At 33.9% G+C, this 15,200-nt stretch overlaps 1 protein-coding gene and 1 pseudogene across 1 annotated transcript; one reads left to right on the top strand and one right to left on the bottom strand.

The window, feature by feature from the left end:
* Window positions 1-2,187: 2,187 nt before the first annotated feature.
* Window positions 2,188-2,598, bottom strand: LOC121247905. Its single transcript, XM_041146366.1, has one exon. The coding sequence runs from the start codon at window positions 2,596-2,598 to the stop codon at window positions 2,188-2,190; it is 411 nt and encodes a 136-aa protein (XP_041002300.1).
* Window positions 2,599-7,774: 5,176 nt separating this feature from the next.
* Window positions 7,775-11,518, top strand: LOC121257894 (annotated as a pseudogene).
* Window positions 11,519-15,200: the final 3,682 nt, after the last annotated feature.

Genomic DNA, 15,200 nt, shown 5'->3' with positions numbered 1-15,200 from the left:
GGGGCTCCATGTTTACTGTTAGGCTATGACGATGGTGTTAGTGGAGGTTAATTCATAAGTGTTAGTGGGTCCCCATTGAGATGGCGGGATAATCCTCACCCAAATGACTATATTGCAATTTGTGATAGTTTTCACAAAAGGCAACTGGGGTTTGGGTAAAGTTTTGTAGCCATTTGATATTGGGCTCCTGTCTCACACATTATGTAAATTCTGTTAACCATTCTGAGTCACATTTAAAACATACAAGTGTTTAGGGAAGCGGATGAGAATGCTCTTATTTTCTATTTTGCAAACTGATTTTGTTATTGAATTTGAGTTGTCTTAACCCCTTGGTTGTGATGATAAGAAAATCTAAAAAATGTGAAGTAACACTTTGGCACACACCTCCATGGCATGGTAACCTAGATGGCCAATAAATAGTGGCAACCGGTTGTTGCAGTCATGCTAGAGAGGGTGCCAAGTGTGGTCATATGTTACCATATGATTTCTGAGTCGGCTACCAAAATCACTTGCAAATATTGTTCTTAATTGTCTAACATGTGTACACATGTGTACCACATTTCTATATTTACAACTTTTTAGAGATGGATTCACAAGAGCATGAAAATATATTTTTCACCAGCCTCTTGACTTAGGAGCTTGACATTGACCACATTTATCGTGGTCAAGGTGGACAATCTCCCGTGACTTTGAATGACTCTCCACTCCCACCCTAAGTAGAGCTTCCCTCTCAAAGAAAATCAACCAAGGGTGCAAACTTCACCCCCGAAGAAGACAAGTTACTTATCTCTTCATGGCTGAATGGTAGCATTGATGCAATCCAAGGAACAGACTAAAAACACGTCCAACTTTAAGAAAAAGTTAGTTAATGGTTCAATGAGTATAAATAAAGTACAAATGAGCAGAGTGTTGGGTCTTTAATACATCGGCGGTTTGCCATTCAAAGGCAACGAACAAATTTTGTGCTAAACTTGTCCAAGTTGAAGTGTTGAATCAAAGTGGTATGACTGAGCAAGACAAGGTATAATCATTCACTTTTTAATTATTTCCAACAACTTAATTGTGATATTTATGCGTTATGTTCCTTCTATCTTTAATGTGTGGTTAATTCTTTGATTTTATGCTTGAATTGGAAGTTTGACAAAGCTAAGATCATGTATCAATCGCTTGAGAAAACGTCATTTCAGTTCGAGCATTTTTTGTAGCTATTGAAGGACCAACCGAAATGGAATCAACATTGCACAAAGGACGGGATGAAGCGAAGGTCGATGATGTCCCCAACATATTCTTGTAGCTCAACAGTTGCACCTAATTCACCTATGTATTCAGTTGGTGGTAGAGAGGTAGAGAATCTGGTAAATAATGATGTCATTGAATTGGATAAGCCAATGGGAAGAAAAACTGAGAAAGGAAAACGTAAGGCTCAAGGCAAGGTATCAGATGAGCTTGTGGAGCTGAGCAAGCGTAAGTATACTCTCCTGGACGAGTCACGTGCTCAGGAGAAATAATTTTTTCGACTCAAGGCCGAGAAGATGGCATATGATCGAGAAAGGGAGGGATATAAAAGTAGACAAGAGGACGAGAGACTAAGGTTGGAGGCGGAGAAACTGGAAATCGCCTGATGGGAGAGAGAGAGAGAGAGAGAGGAGCACATAATGTTGCTCGATGTGAATACGTTGCTTGGAGTTCAGTGGGTATATTTCCAGAAACTTCAAATGAAAATATTGGCGAGACGCAATGCATCAGAAAATTGAGGCTACATTTTTTTCGTAACTTATTTTTTTATTCAGTATTAGGACATTTGTATTTTATGTTTGGCACATTAGTATAACTTGCTTGATCGTTGAGACTAATGTTGATAGTTTTTTTAAAAGACTTTAGCACTTTTGTTGTATTTTATAATGTGTACATTAGCAAGTATTTATTGAGAATATAGAAAAACGTGGTCGTTGAATTTGAGTCAAACATGGATAGATGTTGCTTGATTACAGCTCGACATTACAAATCTTTAAACTATTACAGATAATGAAAATATTACAATAACAATCAACATATTCTTGAAGAAAACATATTTTTTAAAATGGAAATTGTGGAAATAGGAATACATGGTCGCTACTAATGAGAAGATAGAGAATCCAACATAGCATTTTCTTTATTGTTGGGAATAAATCTATCATTGATGTTCAATTAAATCTGTAGTTGATGATATGCCAAGCTGTCTCTAATTTCATGATGGCGCTGAATGAAGTTGATAAATTCGTTTGTTGGATTGCACGACAGTTCTGGAATATCATCATCAACTTGATCATACTCCATGTTCAGACCTTGACTATCATCACGCTCGTCCTCAATGATCATGTTATGTAGAATAACACATGCTTTCATTATATTTGTTAGCTCATCAACTTTGAAAAATTGGGAAAGTCCACGAACAATTGCAAATCGTTGTTGAAGTATCCCAAAGGCACGTTCGACATCTTTTTTTGCGGATTCTTGTGCTGCAGCAAAGTTTTTCTTCTTATTCCCTTGGGGTGATGTAATCGTCTTCACAAACGTTGACCACTTGGGATAAATGCTATCGGCAAAGTAGTACCCCATAGTGTAGTCGTTGTCATTGATTGTGTAATTGATTGGAGAATCACGCCCTTGAGCAAGTTTTGTGAAAATAAAATATCTCTCTAGCACATTAATATTATTATGTGAACCGGGTATACCAAAAAATGCATGTCATATCCAAAGATCATATGAAATAACTACTTCTAAAATAATAGTTGGTTCACAAATGTGACCAGTATACATACCTCTCCAGGCAGCGAGACAATTTTTCAACTTCCAATGCATGCATCAATGCTTCTTGGCATTCCTGAGAAGCTCCGTTGTTCACCAACCGCAAGCAATCGAGCAATATTATTAGCATTTGGAGACCGCAAATATTCATCTGAAAAAACAGATACAATTGTCTTATAGAATTTTTTTAGGCTTTCCATTGTGGTGCTTTCTCCAATACGTATGTATTAATTCATAAAATCTCTAATAACCCCATACGCCAGCATTTTAAGTGCTGCAGTTATCTTTTACATAGAAGATAAACCAAGTCTTTCAGCATTATCTCTTCTCTAGACGAAGTAGAGCTCGTAAGCCTCTACCTCATTTAGAATACAGAGAAATAGGGGATGACTCATCCGAAATCTCTTTCGAAATAGATTGGAGGGATATACTGGATTTTTTGCGATATAGTCGTGAAAAAGGTGCTCGTGCCCTTGGATATGATCATGCCGAATAAACTTACGACGTTGGTAATTGCCACGATGTCTCGATGACTCTCCATCAGCCTTGACATTAAAAACAACATCCAATTCATCATCATATGACAAGTATATGAGCAATTTACGAAAGAAAGAATGAGCCATTTGATGAAGGAAGTTGGAGATGAGACTTGGGTTTTTAACAATGTGAATGCAAACAAAAAATGTTACCATTAGAGAAAAGACAAAAAAAAGTTACTGTTAGAGAAATAAAGTATGTTATTGTTGGAGGCTGGAATTGAAAATATTACCGTTGTACTATTTTGTAAAAAAATTTATCATTAATACGCGGATAGGTATTACCGTTAGAGAAACTGAAAATGAAAAAAAATGTTATCGTTAGACAAATGCAAATCAAATATTACTCAAGTATATACGGACAAACTCATATTAAAAAATACCATCACATTGGAAAATGCATATATTAAAAAAGTTATTATTTTTAATACTGATATTGACTTGAAAAATAATACTACATCTGGGAAAAAAAATCGTATAAATATTTATAAAATGTGATATTTGAAAAGAAACAAAATAAGATAAAAGAATTAGTGGTTAAGAATGGAAATGAAAGTAAGAGAAAAAAGTAATAATAGAAGAATATTATTTTAATAAAAGAGATAAATGATAGAGAATGAAATGTAGAAGTTTTTTGAAGATGGGTAAAATTTATGATAAAATTATAGGAAGTGTTATTTTTATGTTATTTTTAACTAAATTTTAAAGAAAAATTTAGGGAACAATGTTTTTATCCATAAAAAGTTCTGTATGCAATGAGCTTTTTTTGTTTTTTTTTTAAACTTTTGTCCTTTTTATTATATTTTATTATACATAAACGGTCAAATATAGCCCGATTATCCCCAATTGCATATCCCGTTGTTCCTAGCAAAACTCTTGTATTTATTATTTTTCTTTCATTTTTGTTGAGTGAAGGACCTGTAAAATGTTTTCTTTTCATTTTTGTTGAGTGAAGGACCTATAAACTCAGTAAGGCTCGAAGTAGGATCCAAACAGAACTGAATGGAATGACTCGAGAGTACGGGCTATGCATCTGGTTGACCTTTTCTTTCTGGATCCAGAGAGCATAACCGTTGCTGTTGTGGTCTGGATATGGTAGTAAATCTTAGAACAGTACCACTAATAAAATGAATCATGAAGGCATCACATTTCAGCACTTCCGCTCCTTTATCAGGAAGTCAGCCTTTCAACTCTAATTAAAAGCAGAGGATATGTGAAGTTAATGTGACAGCACCAATAGGGTTGTGTGCTGATCTATTTTATTATTATTTATGAATTATTTTATTATTATTTACAAATAATTTAAAATATTTTTAACATCCAAAGTAACCGATAAATGCACGACTGGAAAACTACATGCGTCCAACGTGTTTGAAATTTGGGAAAATACTATTAACTAAACAGCTAGCTTTTTATACTAAACAACGTGTTTTAAATGTAAATAACTTGTAGAGATATTGTTATTTTATCGAAATATGTTCATTTTGGAATGATTTTATTCATGCTGAGGTTCCATATTATTTCGTGAAAAATTTAAATAAATAGCGCGGTTAGTGTTACAAGTACTCATTTAGGAGCTGCCTTTCGAGTTTGATAGTTGAGAAAATTAACCTTCGAGAATTGGTCCCACGCGGTCCCAGTTATATGTACCTTATTTTGTCTCCTGAGTCCTGTGGTACTTGTGCAACGTGATTTATTTAAAAAATATAAGAAATATATTTAAAATGAAATGAAATCTAGAATTATAAAAAGAGAAAAATTAAAACTGTTGGTTCCATCTAATCTTTTTATATTTGTGTTTTTAATTTTTTTTAATAAATCACTTGACATCATGATAAATAATACTTTTATATTTATATTTATTTTTTTTTTAATAAACTACGTGACACTACATGAGAATAAAATAAACAGTATAACTGAGACAATATAGTAGTGTTTCTCATTAGGGTGATGCTACATCCATTGAGGGATAATTCCTCACCGAATATCTAATTTTATTTTTTTAAAAATATTTTTTAAATCTTTTAACAATTTTAAAAAATACATTTATTAAAAAATATTCTCTTAACGTTTAAGTAAATAAAAAAGTCAAATCGGTTAAAAATATCTATGGAGATTATAGGTGGGAGAAGAGTTTTGCTTCTCATTAACCATATCCAACTTTTCTTTGGGGATGTAAGAGTTGGCAATGGCCTAAAGTCTAAAATTTAGCTAAAATGTCAACTTTTAATTAGGTGAATTTACATTAGACTAACTATCTTAAACTCAAAATAATAATATAATATTATATATTTTAATAATATTTGACATTTTTTTTTAATATTTTGCAAACACACTTTATATATTAATTAATAATTTCATTTTAATTAGAGAATTCTTCCTCGTTCCAAAACCAGTTACGAACTACATGTACAAGAAATCCTAGGCAAAACCCAACAGCTCTCATGTAATAAATCATCTGTGTCGAAGATCGGTCAAAACTTAAAGCTGACCAACCATACTTTTTTTTTTTAGTAGATCATATCGATATCTCAAGGACCAGAAAACAACGTGCAATATTCGAAAGAACAATACTAAGTTAATCTGTAAAATTTCTGCATAACTTCTCCGTCTTAAAAGATAACCAAACATTAAAAAATAAATAAATAGCTTACAGAAACATAAACTTGTGATTTCTACCAAGCCCTGAATTGGATAATCTTGAAACATAACATGATATCCTAATTTCTCAATCAAACAGACTGAAGCCCATATCATCGTCTAATTCCTTTCCCTTCCACTATTTCCTCTTTCTTTGGCTCTGCTGCAGCAGGAGCAATAGCAGCACCGCCGCCGCCACCTGTTGCTGCTGCAACTGCAATAGCACCACCACCACCAGTAGGGACATATGCCAATTTCTCTCTTCCAAATGCAATAAGCTCAGTAATGTCTTTACCCTTCACCTCAGATAGGAGCAGCTCAATCTTATAATATTTAGATACTAAAAAAAAAAAAAAAAAAAAAACAATTGAGATAGAATGAGATTCGTGAGACTTTTTGCCATCCAAAATTAGGACTTAATAAGCTTCCAGACCGGACATGCTGCCCTATAAAATGGGTCATCTCTACGAGTCGAATTTTCTAGAGTTTTTGTAGACTCCAGCATAAATTCATAAAATAAAGGAAAACACTAGTTTTACATAGGATTTCTACTGAAATCTTCTACAGATTTTTTTTTCACTTTTTTTTACTTGATGATTAAGTGAATATTTTTAAATGAATATATGATTTTTTTTTTAAATATCTAAATAATTTTAAAAAAATGGTGAAGGAAAAAGTAAAAAAATAAAAAAAAATATTTGTTGAATGCAAAATTAATATTATGTAATTTATTTTATATTCTTTCCACTTCCCGAGAGTATAGCGGTGTTGATTCTCGATTACTTGTGAACTACGTTGGGTTGTCTGTCAACAAATTATTCTACCCAAACTATCCTCACGTTTAAAAACAAAAAACGCAAGTGTCACGAGTCACGATTGGTCGAGTTTTAAAAAGGCAACTTGAAATGACTAAATTATCCTCGGAAATATTCAAAACATACTGCCCACGCGTTAGAAAGTCCGTGTCGACCACGACATCCCACCAAGCAGTCTGCCAAGTGCTTATTAAGTAACAACCGCCCAACATAATGTAAAATTGGATTTCATTCTTTTTATTTGGATCAGAGATATTAATCATATTATCTACAAAATTCAATAGACCTAAATGGAGTATTTGTACTATGTGATGATGAATGTCTCAAATCAATATTAATTTTTGAGAAACCAAATGGGAAATTTTTATTTTTTATTTTTTATTTTTTTATCAGTTCTATTGAAGCTTTTTGAATGGTTATTTTAAAAAAAACCTCTAAATGGACAGTCATAATATTCTTATAGGACCATATTACTATTAGTGTAGAAAAGATATCTCAATGTCTGAGTATATTATAACTAGGTCAAGTATAAAAGATTATATTAATTTCGAGCTAGCTTGATTAAAAATAAATATATCAGATAATATTAAATTTTGAATTAGATAGTTTCATTCCTACTACTTATAGAAAAAAGTTATTAAAGTAAAGGAATTTCATATCGATCAACTTCATAAATTAGGAATTAGTTGTTCAATCAACACAATTGAATTAGGGTTGGTTTAGATTTTGAAATGATTTTAGATGAAAGATAAAAGTTGAAAAAAATATTGTTAAAATATTATTTTTTAATATTATTATTGTTTTAAAATTTGAAAAAGTTAAATTAAAATTTGAAAAAATTAAATTATTTATCATATTTTATGTAAAAATTTAAAAAATTTATAATAATAAAATAATATAAAATAAAATAAAATATTTTCCAAATCTAAACGGAATGATATTCTACTGTCCAGATGAATTATTAAAAGAAATACTGAAATATTCATAGCTACACTCTTTAATTTCTCATTTGCTCGATCGATTCACACGCGCTTCGGGAAGTTGTGTGGACATGTAAAGACAATGGACGCTTGCACCAGAACCGCTTCAACTTCATTCTTCCACGGTCTCCCCAAGATCCAGACTCCGAGATAAAGTTCTAACGGGTACCGAACGGTTTTACAAGCCTAAGATCCAGAGTTCTGCAAAGTGGGGTTCCGATTCAGAGATATCTAAGCAACAAGACACAAAGGAACAATTCCAAGTTCAGGTTAGCCTTCCTCAAGCAAAATGTCAAATTAATTTGACTCCATACGCATCCAAACTATGAACTTGGATTTGACCTTTCTCTCATTTACTCTGATCTTCTTCATGGTCATCTGGAACGAATTACGTAGCTACGTTCATGTTTATGCTTGTGATTTCTGTTGCAAAAACTGAACTAGTTTTATAGAAATTTCTGGCAGAGCAATTGGAATCATGAAAGTTGCATCTTTTGCTTTTATTGTCTGGTCAGTGTGTGGATTGTTTTTCGGATTTGGTTATGCAAATCCAGAACTCCTAGAAGCAGATCCCATAAACTACAATTATGATAGAATAGACGAAGTGAAAAAAGAATGTGCTTCTGTTCTATCTTCTGCCTCTGAATTGAGACCTGAAGAAAGCAGGGTTTATAGTGTTAAAAAGGAGCTCTTTTTTATTAATGGGGATTGGAGTCAGGAGGTTGGTAAGGCTCCAATTATGCCATTTGATGATAGAGAAGTTCCAAAGAATTCATCTGATACTCCGGATCCATTAAATTTGGTTTCTTTTTGGGTAAAGGATGTTGATCATACTCGTCGATCTAGGAAGTCGGTGAGTGTCAGTGGGTTGTTAAGTATGGGCATAACACGAGATGGTTCATTTACGGATAGTGGGTTTGATGGAAATCCACACTTTCAGATATGGCCCGGTCATTCCCAGCTCTCTATTGCCTTTGAAGGGATTTACACCGAATCCAAGAAAAATGGTGGGGAAAGAGTGTTGTGCTTGTTGGGGAGTGCAATGTTGCCATCTAGGGAGCCCAATACTATCGATCCATGGAATGGGTGAAGGTTTCTATTCCGCGTTATGACCAGCCTCCTCTTTTGCAAGATGATCGAATTCTGCTGGTTCTTCGCTTTCCCATGACATTCACATTGACAAGCCGGGTGATCCGAGGGGAAATGAGAAGTTTAAACCCAAAATCCAACCCCAAGTACTTTGACGAGGTTCAAATTTTGTCCCAGCTGGGCACGTCAACGGACTATGAGTTTGCTTCTGAAAAGATTGTGTCCAAAGCGTGTGATCAATACCCATTCCAGGATAGCTTGATGAATGGTGGCGTTAGTGTCTATAAAGGTTCTCATTTTTGTGAAATACTTGAAGAAGTTACTCGGGACCAAGCTTTCACAGTTGTGCCAAACTGGAGATGCAATGGTACAGATGAATTTTGCAGTAAGCTGGGTCCTTATATATCGGATAAGGAGATTAAAGTAACAGATGGAGGTTTCAAAGATGTTAAAATCTATATCCAGAATCTAAAGTGTGAGCAAAAAGCTGCACGGGGAAATGTCAGTTCTGTAATGGTTTCAGCTGTGTTTAGAGCTGTTCCTCCATTGGAGAATCAGTATACTGCAGCAGTGAGGTCTGGGTTAGCAACATGACTGTTGCTGCTGAGGGTATTTGGAAGTCTTCCAGTGGGCAGCTTTGCATGGTTGGCTGCCTTGGACTCATTGGCAGTGAAGGGATTGGCTGTACTTCCCGGATCTGTTTGTACGTACCTATCTCATTTTCCATAAAGCAACGAAGCATTGTTTTTGGGAGTTTTTCCAGCCTTGATAAGAACAATGCATCATACTTCCCATTGTCATTTGAAAAGATAGTGCAGCCTACGGAGTTGTGGAATTATTTTAAAGCCTCCCATCCATATTACAGCTACTCAAAACCTGATGCAGCTGGTACTATCCTAGAAGAGAATGAGCCCTTCACTTTTGGAACTGTCATCAAGAAATCTTTGCTTCATTTCCCCAAACTGGAAGACACAGAGGCATTCCTAGTGAGTCTTTCGCTTCTCTCAGAAGATCTCACCCTTCATGTCTCTGCAGTTCCTGATCCATTTCCTAGTCCTTGATTGCCAAAAACTGAAGTTCAACTGGAAATTCTTTCAGTTGGTCCCTTGTTTGGGCGCTACTGGTCCAATGGTTCCACCACAGAAGAGGAGACTCCTTACCACACAAAGGCTGAATACACCGAAAAGCAGCTCCTTCTCAATGTATCAGCACAACTCACACTTACTGGAAAAGCTTATAACAATTTTTCTGTGCTTTTCTTGGAGGGTCTTTATGATCCACATGTTGGGAAGATGTATCTAGTTGGTTGCAGGGATGTCCGAGCCTCTTGGAAGATTTTATTTGCAAGCATGGATCTTGAAGCTGGGATGGACTGTTTAATTGAGGTGGTGGTGTCGTACCCTCCCACTACAGCTCGTTGGTTAGTGGATCCAACGGCAAGGATTTCCATTAACAGCAAAAGGAATGAAGATGACCCCCTCCACTTTAGTACAATCATGCTCCAAACATTTCCGGTTATGTACAGGAAGCAGCAGGAAGACATCCTGTCTCATAGGGCTGTTGAGGGAATTCTCCGGATTTTGACTCTTTCATTAGCAATAGCTTGCATTTCAAGCCAGCTGTTTTACATGAAGCATAATTTGGTTTCTGTTCCTTATATGTCTCTTGTCATGCTAGGTATCCAAGCTCTTGGTTATAGCCTTCCTCTGATCACAGGGGCAGAAGCTCTTTTCAAGAGAATGGCTTCCGATTCTTATGAGATGCAATCTTATGAACTCGAGAATAATCAGTGGTTCCATATGATTGATTACACGGTGAAGCTTCTTGTAATGGTCTCATTTATATTGACTTTAAGGCTTAGCCAGAAGGTGTGGAAATCTCGCATTAGATTATTAACACAAGCCCCCCCCTCTAGAACTGCACCGTGTCCCCAGTGATAAGCGGATACTTATTACTACCTTCAGCATCCATGTGATCGGGTTCATGATTGTTCTAATCATTCATAGTACGAAGACCAGCCAGAGATCTCTCCGGGCAAAAACACATACTCTAATCTTGGAAAGAAATTCCCACTTGCTGCAGGAATGGGAAACAGTACTAGAAGAATATGTGGGTCTCGTTCAAGATTTTTTCCTGCTCCCCCAACTTATTGGCAATTTTGTGTGGCAGATTGATTGTAAACCACTCAGGAAACTCTATTTCATTGGAATCACAGCTGTCAGACTGTTCCCCCACATTTATGATTATGTAAGAGCTCCCGTTCGTAATCCATACTTTGCTGAGGATTATGAGTTTGTCAACCCAAGTTTTGATTTTTACTCTAAGTTTGGCGATATTGCGATACCGGTGACAGCAATTATTCTTGCAATTGCTATCTATATTCAGCAAAGGTGGAATTATGAGAAGCTTAGGCAGACTCTTACTTTGGGTCGTTTTAAGCTTCTTCCATCAAGATTCAGAATGTACGAGCGCTTACCTTCTCAAACAGTTGAAGCTGAGCTTGTTTCCGGGATCAATGGTAAGACCGCTCTTGAGAAAGAGGGCAATGATGTAGAATGAGATGAAAATATCTCAAATGATGTGAAGAATATTTTATTGTAGACAAACATCAAAAGTAGATGTTATGTTGGTTGCTTACTGTTGTTATATAAGAAATGCTGCTTTTCTGAAAGAGTAATTACTGAAACATGTTTTCCCATCCAACTTATAAAAAAAAAAAAAAACATGTTTTCCCAGCCATATCGATTTATCTTTTTTCATGCTGGTTTCCACATTTATGTACCTCTTTACTGTCGTAAAAGCTCCACCACTTTACCAAACTTGACGAATACTGACTCGAGCTGGTTCTAAGTATGTACCATATTTGGACGTTGATGCTGCTGTCGAAAGTTAAAAGCTGGTTGACTCGAGCCTTTAATTTACATGTCCAGCCTCCAGTACTTTAATGTTCCCTATTGATGTAATCATTTTGACAAAATTAGAAAGAGAAATATTCTGGCCACAAAGGGATTGGACAAAAGTAATCTCACAAATTGACGTGACTTGATGTGGTTCGTTAGATTATAAAGTTATTTTTATTATCAAGTAACGGATTAAATGAAATCACGTCAATTTGTAAGATTATTTTTATATAATTCTTTTATAGATGTAACGGTATTTAACTAGAAATGCCTGTTAAGTTAATGGCTTAATGTTCTTTTTGCGCAAACGCTGGATAGGAGTAAATGATTGATGTACTATTTTTTTTTCTTTAGTCAAGTATTTGCTTCGGCTGTTTCTAAAGAAAGTGATACGTACAGAAAAAGAAAGTACGTCTAGAGATGTGGAATTAGTCCATCTCCTGCAACACTTCCCATATGACTTTAGGGTCCTATAAAAACGAGATCAACCAGAACTGAATAAGTTATAAAATGGGTTGTTTTATGATTTATGCAGAATACAAGGTTTTTCAACAAAAACGTGCCCCAGACCAGTCTCAACCCTACCATACTAGTTTCTTGATCGAAACACTCTCTGTCAAGTCCAATTAAAGATGAAGTCTCCAACAAGAATGCTTCTGAAATCATTTATGTGAAACCTTTGATGTTCAAGAAAAAGCTTGAAATTTGAGTCCCGATTCCCGATTGAACCTCCAAAATCAATTTGAAGGCGACTTTGGTTTCACTTTCCACATCAACGTGAACCGCAAGGTCGGCCGGAAACCTTTATTGCTTAATTAATTAAAGGCATAGCTTTTGAAGTGAGTGTGTGTGTGTATATATTCATGCCACTTCCCCAACTAACCTCACCTAATATACATATGTTAAAGCAATGGGAAGAAAGATTCTTAGAACTAATTACGTTAAAAAATATAGAATTAACTTTTACAGAATTAAAAAAAAAAAAAAATCCTCACAAAATAAAAACTTCTCTAAAAACTTTCTCAAGTTCAACATATTTTTAATAGATTTCATCACTTTTATAAAAATATTATGAAACTATGTTTAAGAATTTTAGAAAATGTTGTAAACTTTTACGAAATGTTACATGCCACCAAGTCTACCTATACTTAACCCTGAAATAAAAGTTAAATTGAAATGATAAAAAAAAAAAAAAAAACTATCATTTGCATAGAGTTATTATAAGAGTAATACTACTCTTACCAATAATTTTTATCGCTATGATTTTTTTATTATTATTTTTACTTAATAATTAAGTAATTACTTTTTAATAATATTATGAATTTTTTTATTTTTTAAAAAATATTTAAATGTGTAAAAAAAATGCATGTAAAAAAAAATAAAAATAAAAATCCCAAAACCACTAACGGGGAGCGGTGGCTGTAGTCTCTTATTACAATAGGTTGTGATAAGTACGGATTTCACCTTTAATTTCTACTGACATGATATTTTACAATAGGTTGTGAATATCACGCGTTGAACATATTATATAAAAGTAAATTTATTGAGTAATTGTTGGAATAAAGGAGCTGTAAAATAAAAAATATTTAGAGAAAAATTTGCTTCAAGGTATGCTATGAATGTCACTTTCTTTAAGATAATATTTATCTTTATCAATAACGATATGCATATAGATTATAAGCGAATTTACCTCTAAGATACAATGAAGCCCAGAACAAGTCTGTTTGTCTAACTGTGTTATGCACACACGAAATTAGATCTCGAATATTCTCAAATTTTACTATTCAACCAAGAGATCAGAAATCTATTTTCTACAGAATGAACAGATCCTAATGATAAGTTTTGAAAAAATGAAAACTTTTGAAAGAGAGAGAATTTTGAAACTGCCTTCTATATTCTCTCAATTCTATGTTGAATTCGTAGGCCAATGAGTATATTTATAGAAGGTCAAAGGATGTAAATAAAAAGTTGTAACTTTTCATTTTTTTATAATCTAATACGAACAAATATATTTATTATGTCTGTTACTAAGTGACACAAGGATTGGACCTAGTCCAATGGTCGCGTTGGTTCCCTCTCCAAACAATTTGCCCAAGTTGAAATATCAACTGGTGCAATCTGGAAATTATATTTTTTTCCATGCATTGTGCCCCTTGATGCGTTACAACACATGTGCCATGAGCCATGGGGCCTACGTAGAGCACACTCTACATAAATTAATAAAACAATATGACTTAATGTGATTTATCAAATTATAAAATTATTTTTATTATAAAATAAATCTAATAAACGTACGTCAATTTATAAATTTAATTTTGAATAATATTTTATATATATATATATATATACTTAGCAATTCTCGTTCTAGAATTACCTACTAATTACTTGTTGCTAGTACCACTGTAATATTAAGATATAAAATAAATAATAAAATTTATCTCTTCTTATCAGCTTAAATTTTTAGACAAGTAGTATATTCATATGATATCAAAGTAGAGGTCTTGAGTTTGAATATGATTCTACACTCTATTCTATTTAATTAAATATTTTACGTATTAGACCACTTATTGAGAAGAAGTAACTGATACGTAAAAAATAATATTAAGATATAAAATAAATAATAAAATTTAATTTTTTTATTAATTTAAAATTTTAAAATAAATTGTGATATTACATTCAAATTTCAATAAATACCAAAGCAGCGACTAGTGAGAAAGTGCCCACTGTTTTCTTGGAAGCGCAACGTAGTCAAAAAGTCAGGGCACGCCCTGCACGACGGGAGCAACTTAGTAGACTTCCGAGTTCGAAATACCCCACTCTGCCTCTCTCTTTATTGTAGTCCACACCTCGTGTTTTGATGACGAAACCAAGCATGATCATTTTGACCACAATAATTCAACGACTTCCCCTTTTTTTCCCAAAAAAAATTAATCTTTTACATATATTTTTCTTTTTCTTTTTTTAATTGTAAGTAAAATATAGATTTCACAGTACCGTCATTTAGCAAATGTTGACACTTTCACTATTATGTCAGTGCTGATTTCATTCATGAGACATTCATGCAACTATGGATAGAAAAAAATAAAATTAAAAAAAAAAAATGCACCGTTTCTGAGTCAGGAAAAAGAAATTATAACAATAAAGTCAAGAGTCAAACGTGGCGTATGTAAAAAACAAAAAGGAAAAAGACAGATAGGTAACCCATACACAAACAGCGTGGAGCCTGTCCCTATATATTAGCCCCACCACCAACTACCTTGAGAATTTTCAATTTCGCATTAAATTTAAAAATGTCCCTAGGTATGGACCCTTGTCCGTGACATAAAATAGGAGAATTCAAGAAATTGGAGAAGATCAAGGTTACAAATATAATGAATAAAAAAAAAAAAAATCGATTCAAGAAATTAGATCCAGGTTCATGTTTTTTCAACCAAACCGAGGAGGGGACTGATA

This window comes from Juglans microcarpa x Juglans regia, chromosome 1D (genome assembly GCF_004785595.1).
Source record: "Juglans microcarpa x Juglans regia isolate MS1-56 chromosome 1D, Jm3101_v1.0, whole genome shotgun sequence".
NCBI classification, from domain to species: Eukaryota; Viridiplantae; Streptophyta; class Magnoliopsida; order Fagales; family Juglandaceae; genus Juglans; species Juglans microcarpa x Juglans regia.
Note: the sequence above shows the minus strand (reverse complement) of the source record. Positions and strands in the feature narration are given on the sequence as shown.

Coding starts and splice junctions, on each gene's coding strand:
- LOC121247905 (XM_041146366.1), bottom strand. CDS start 2,598: ATGGGGTACTACTTTGCCGATAGCATTTATCCCAAGTGGTCAACGTTT.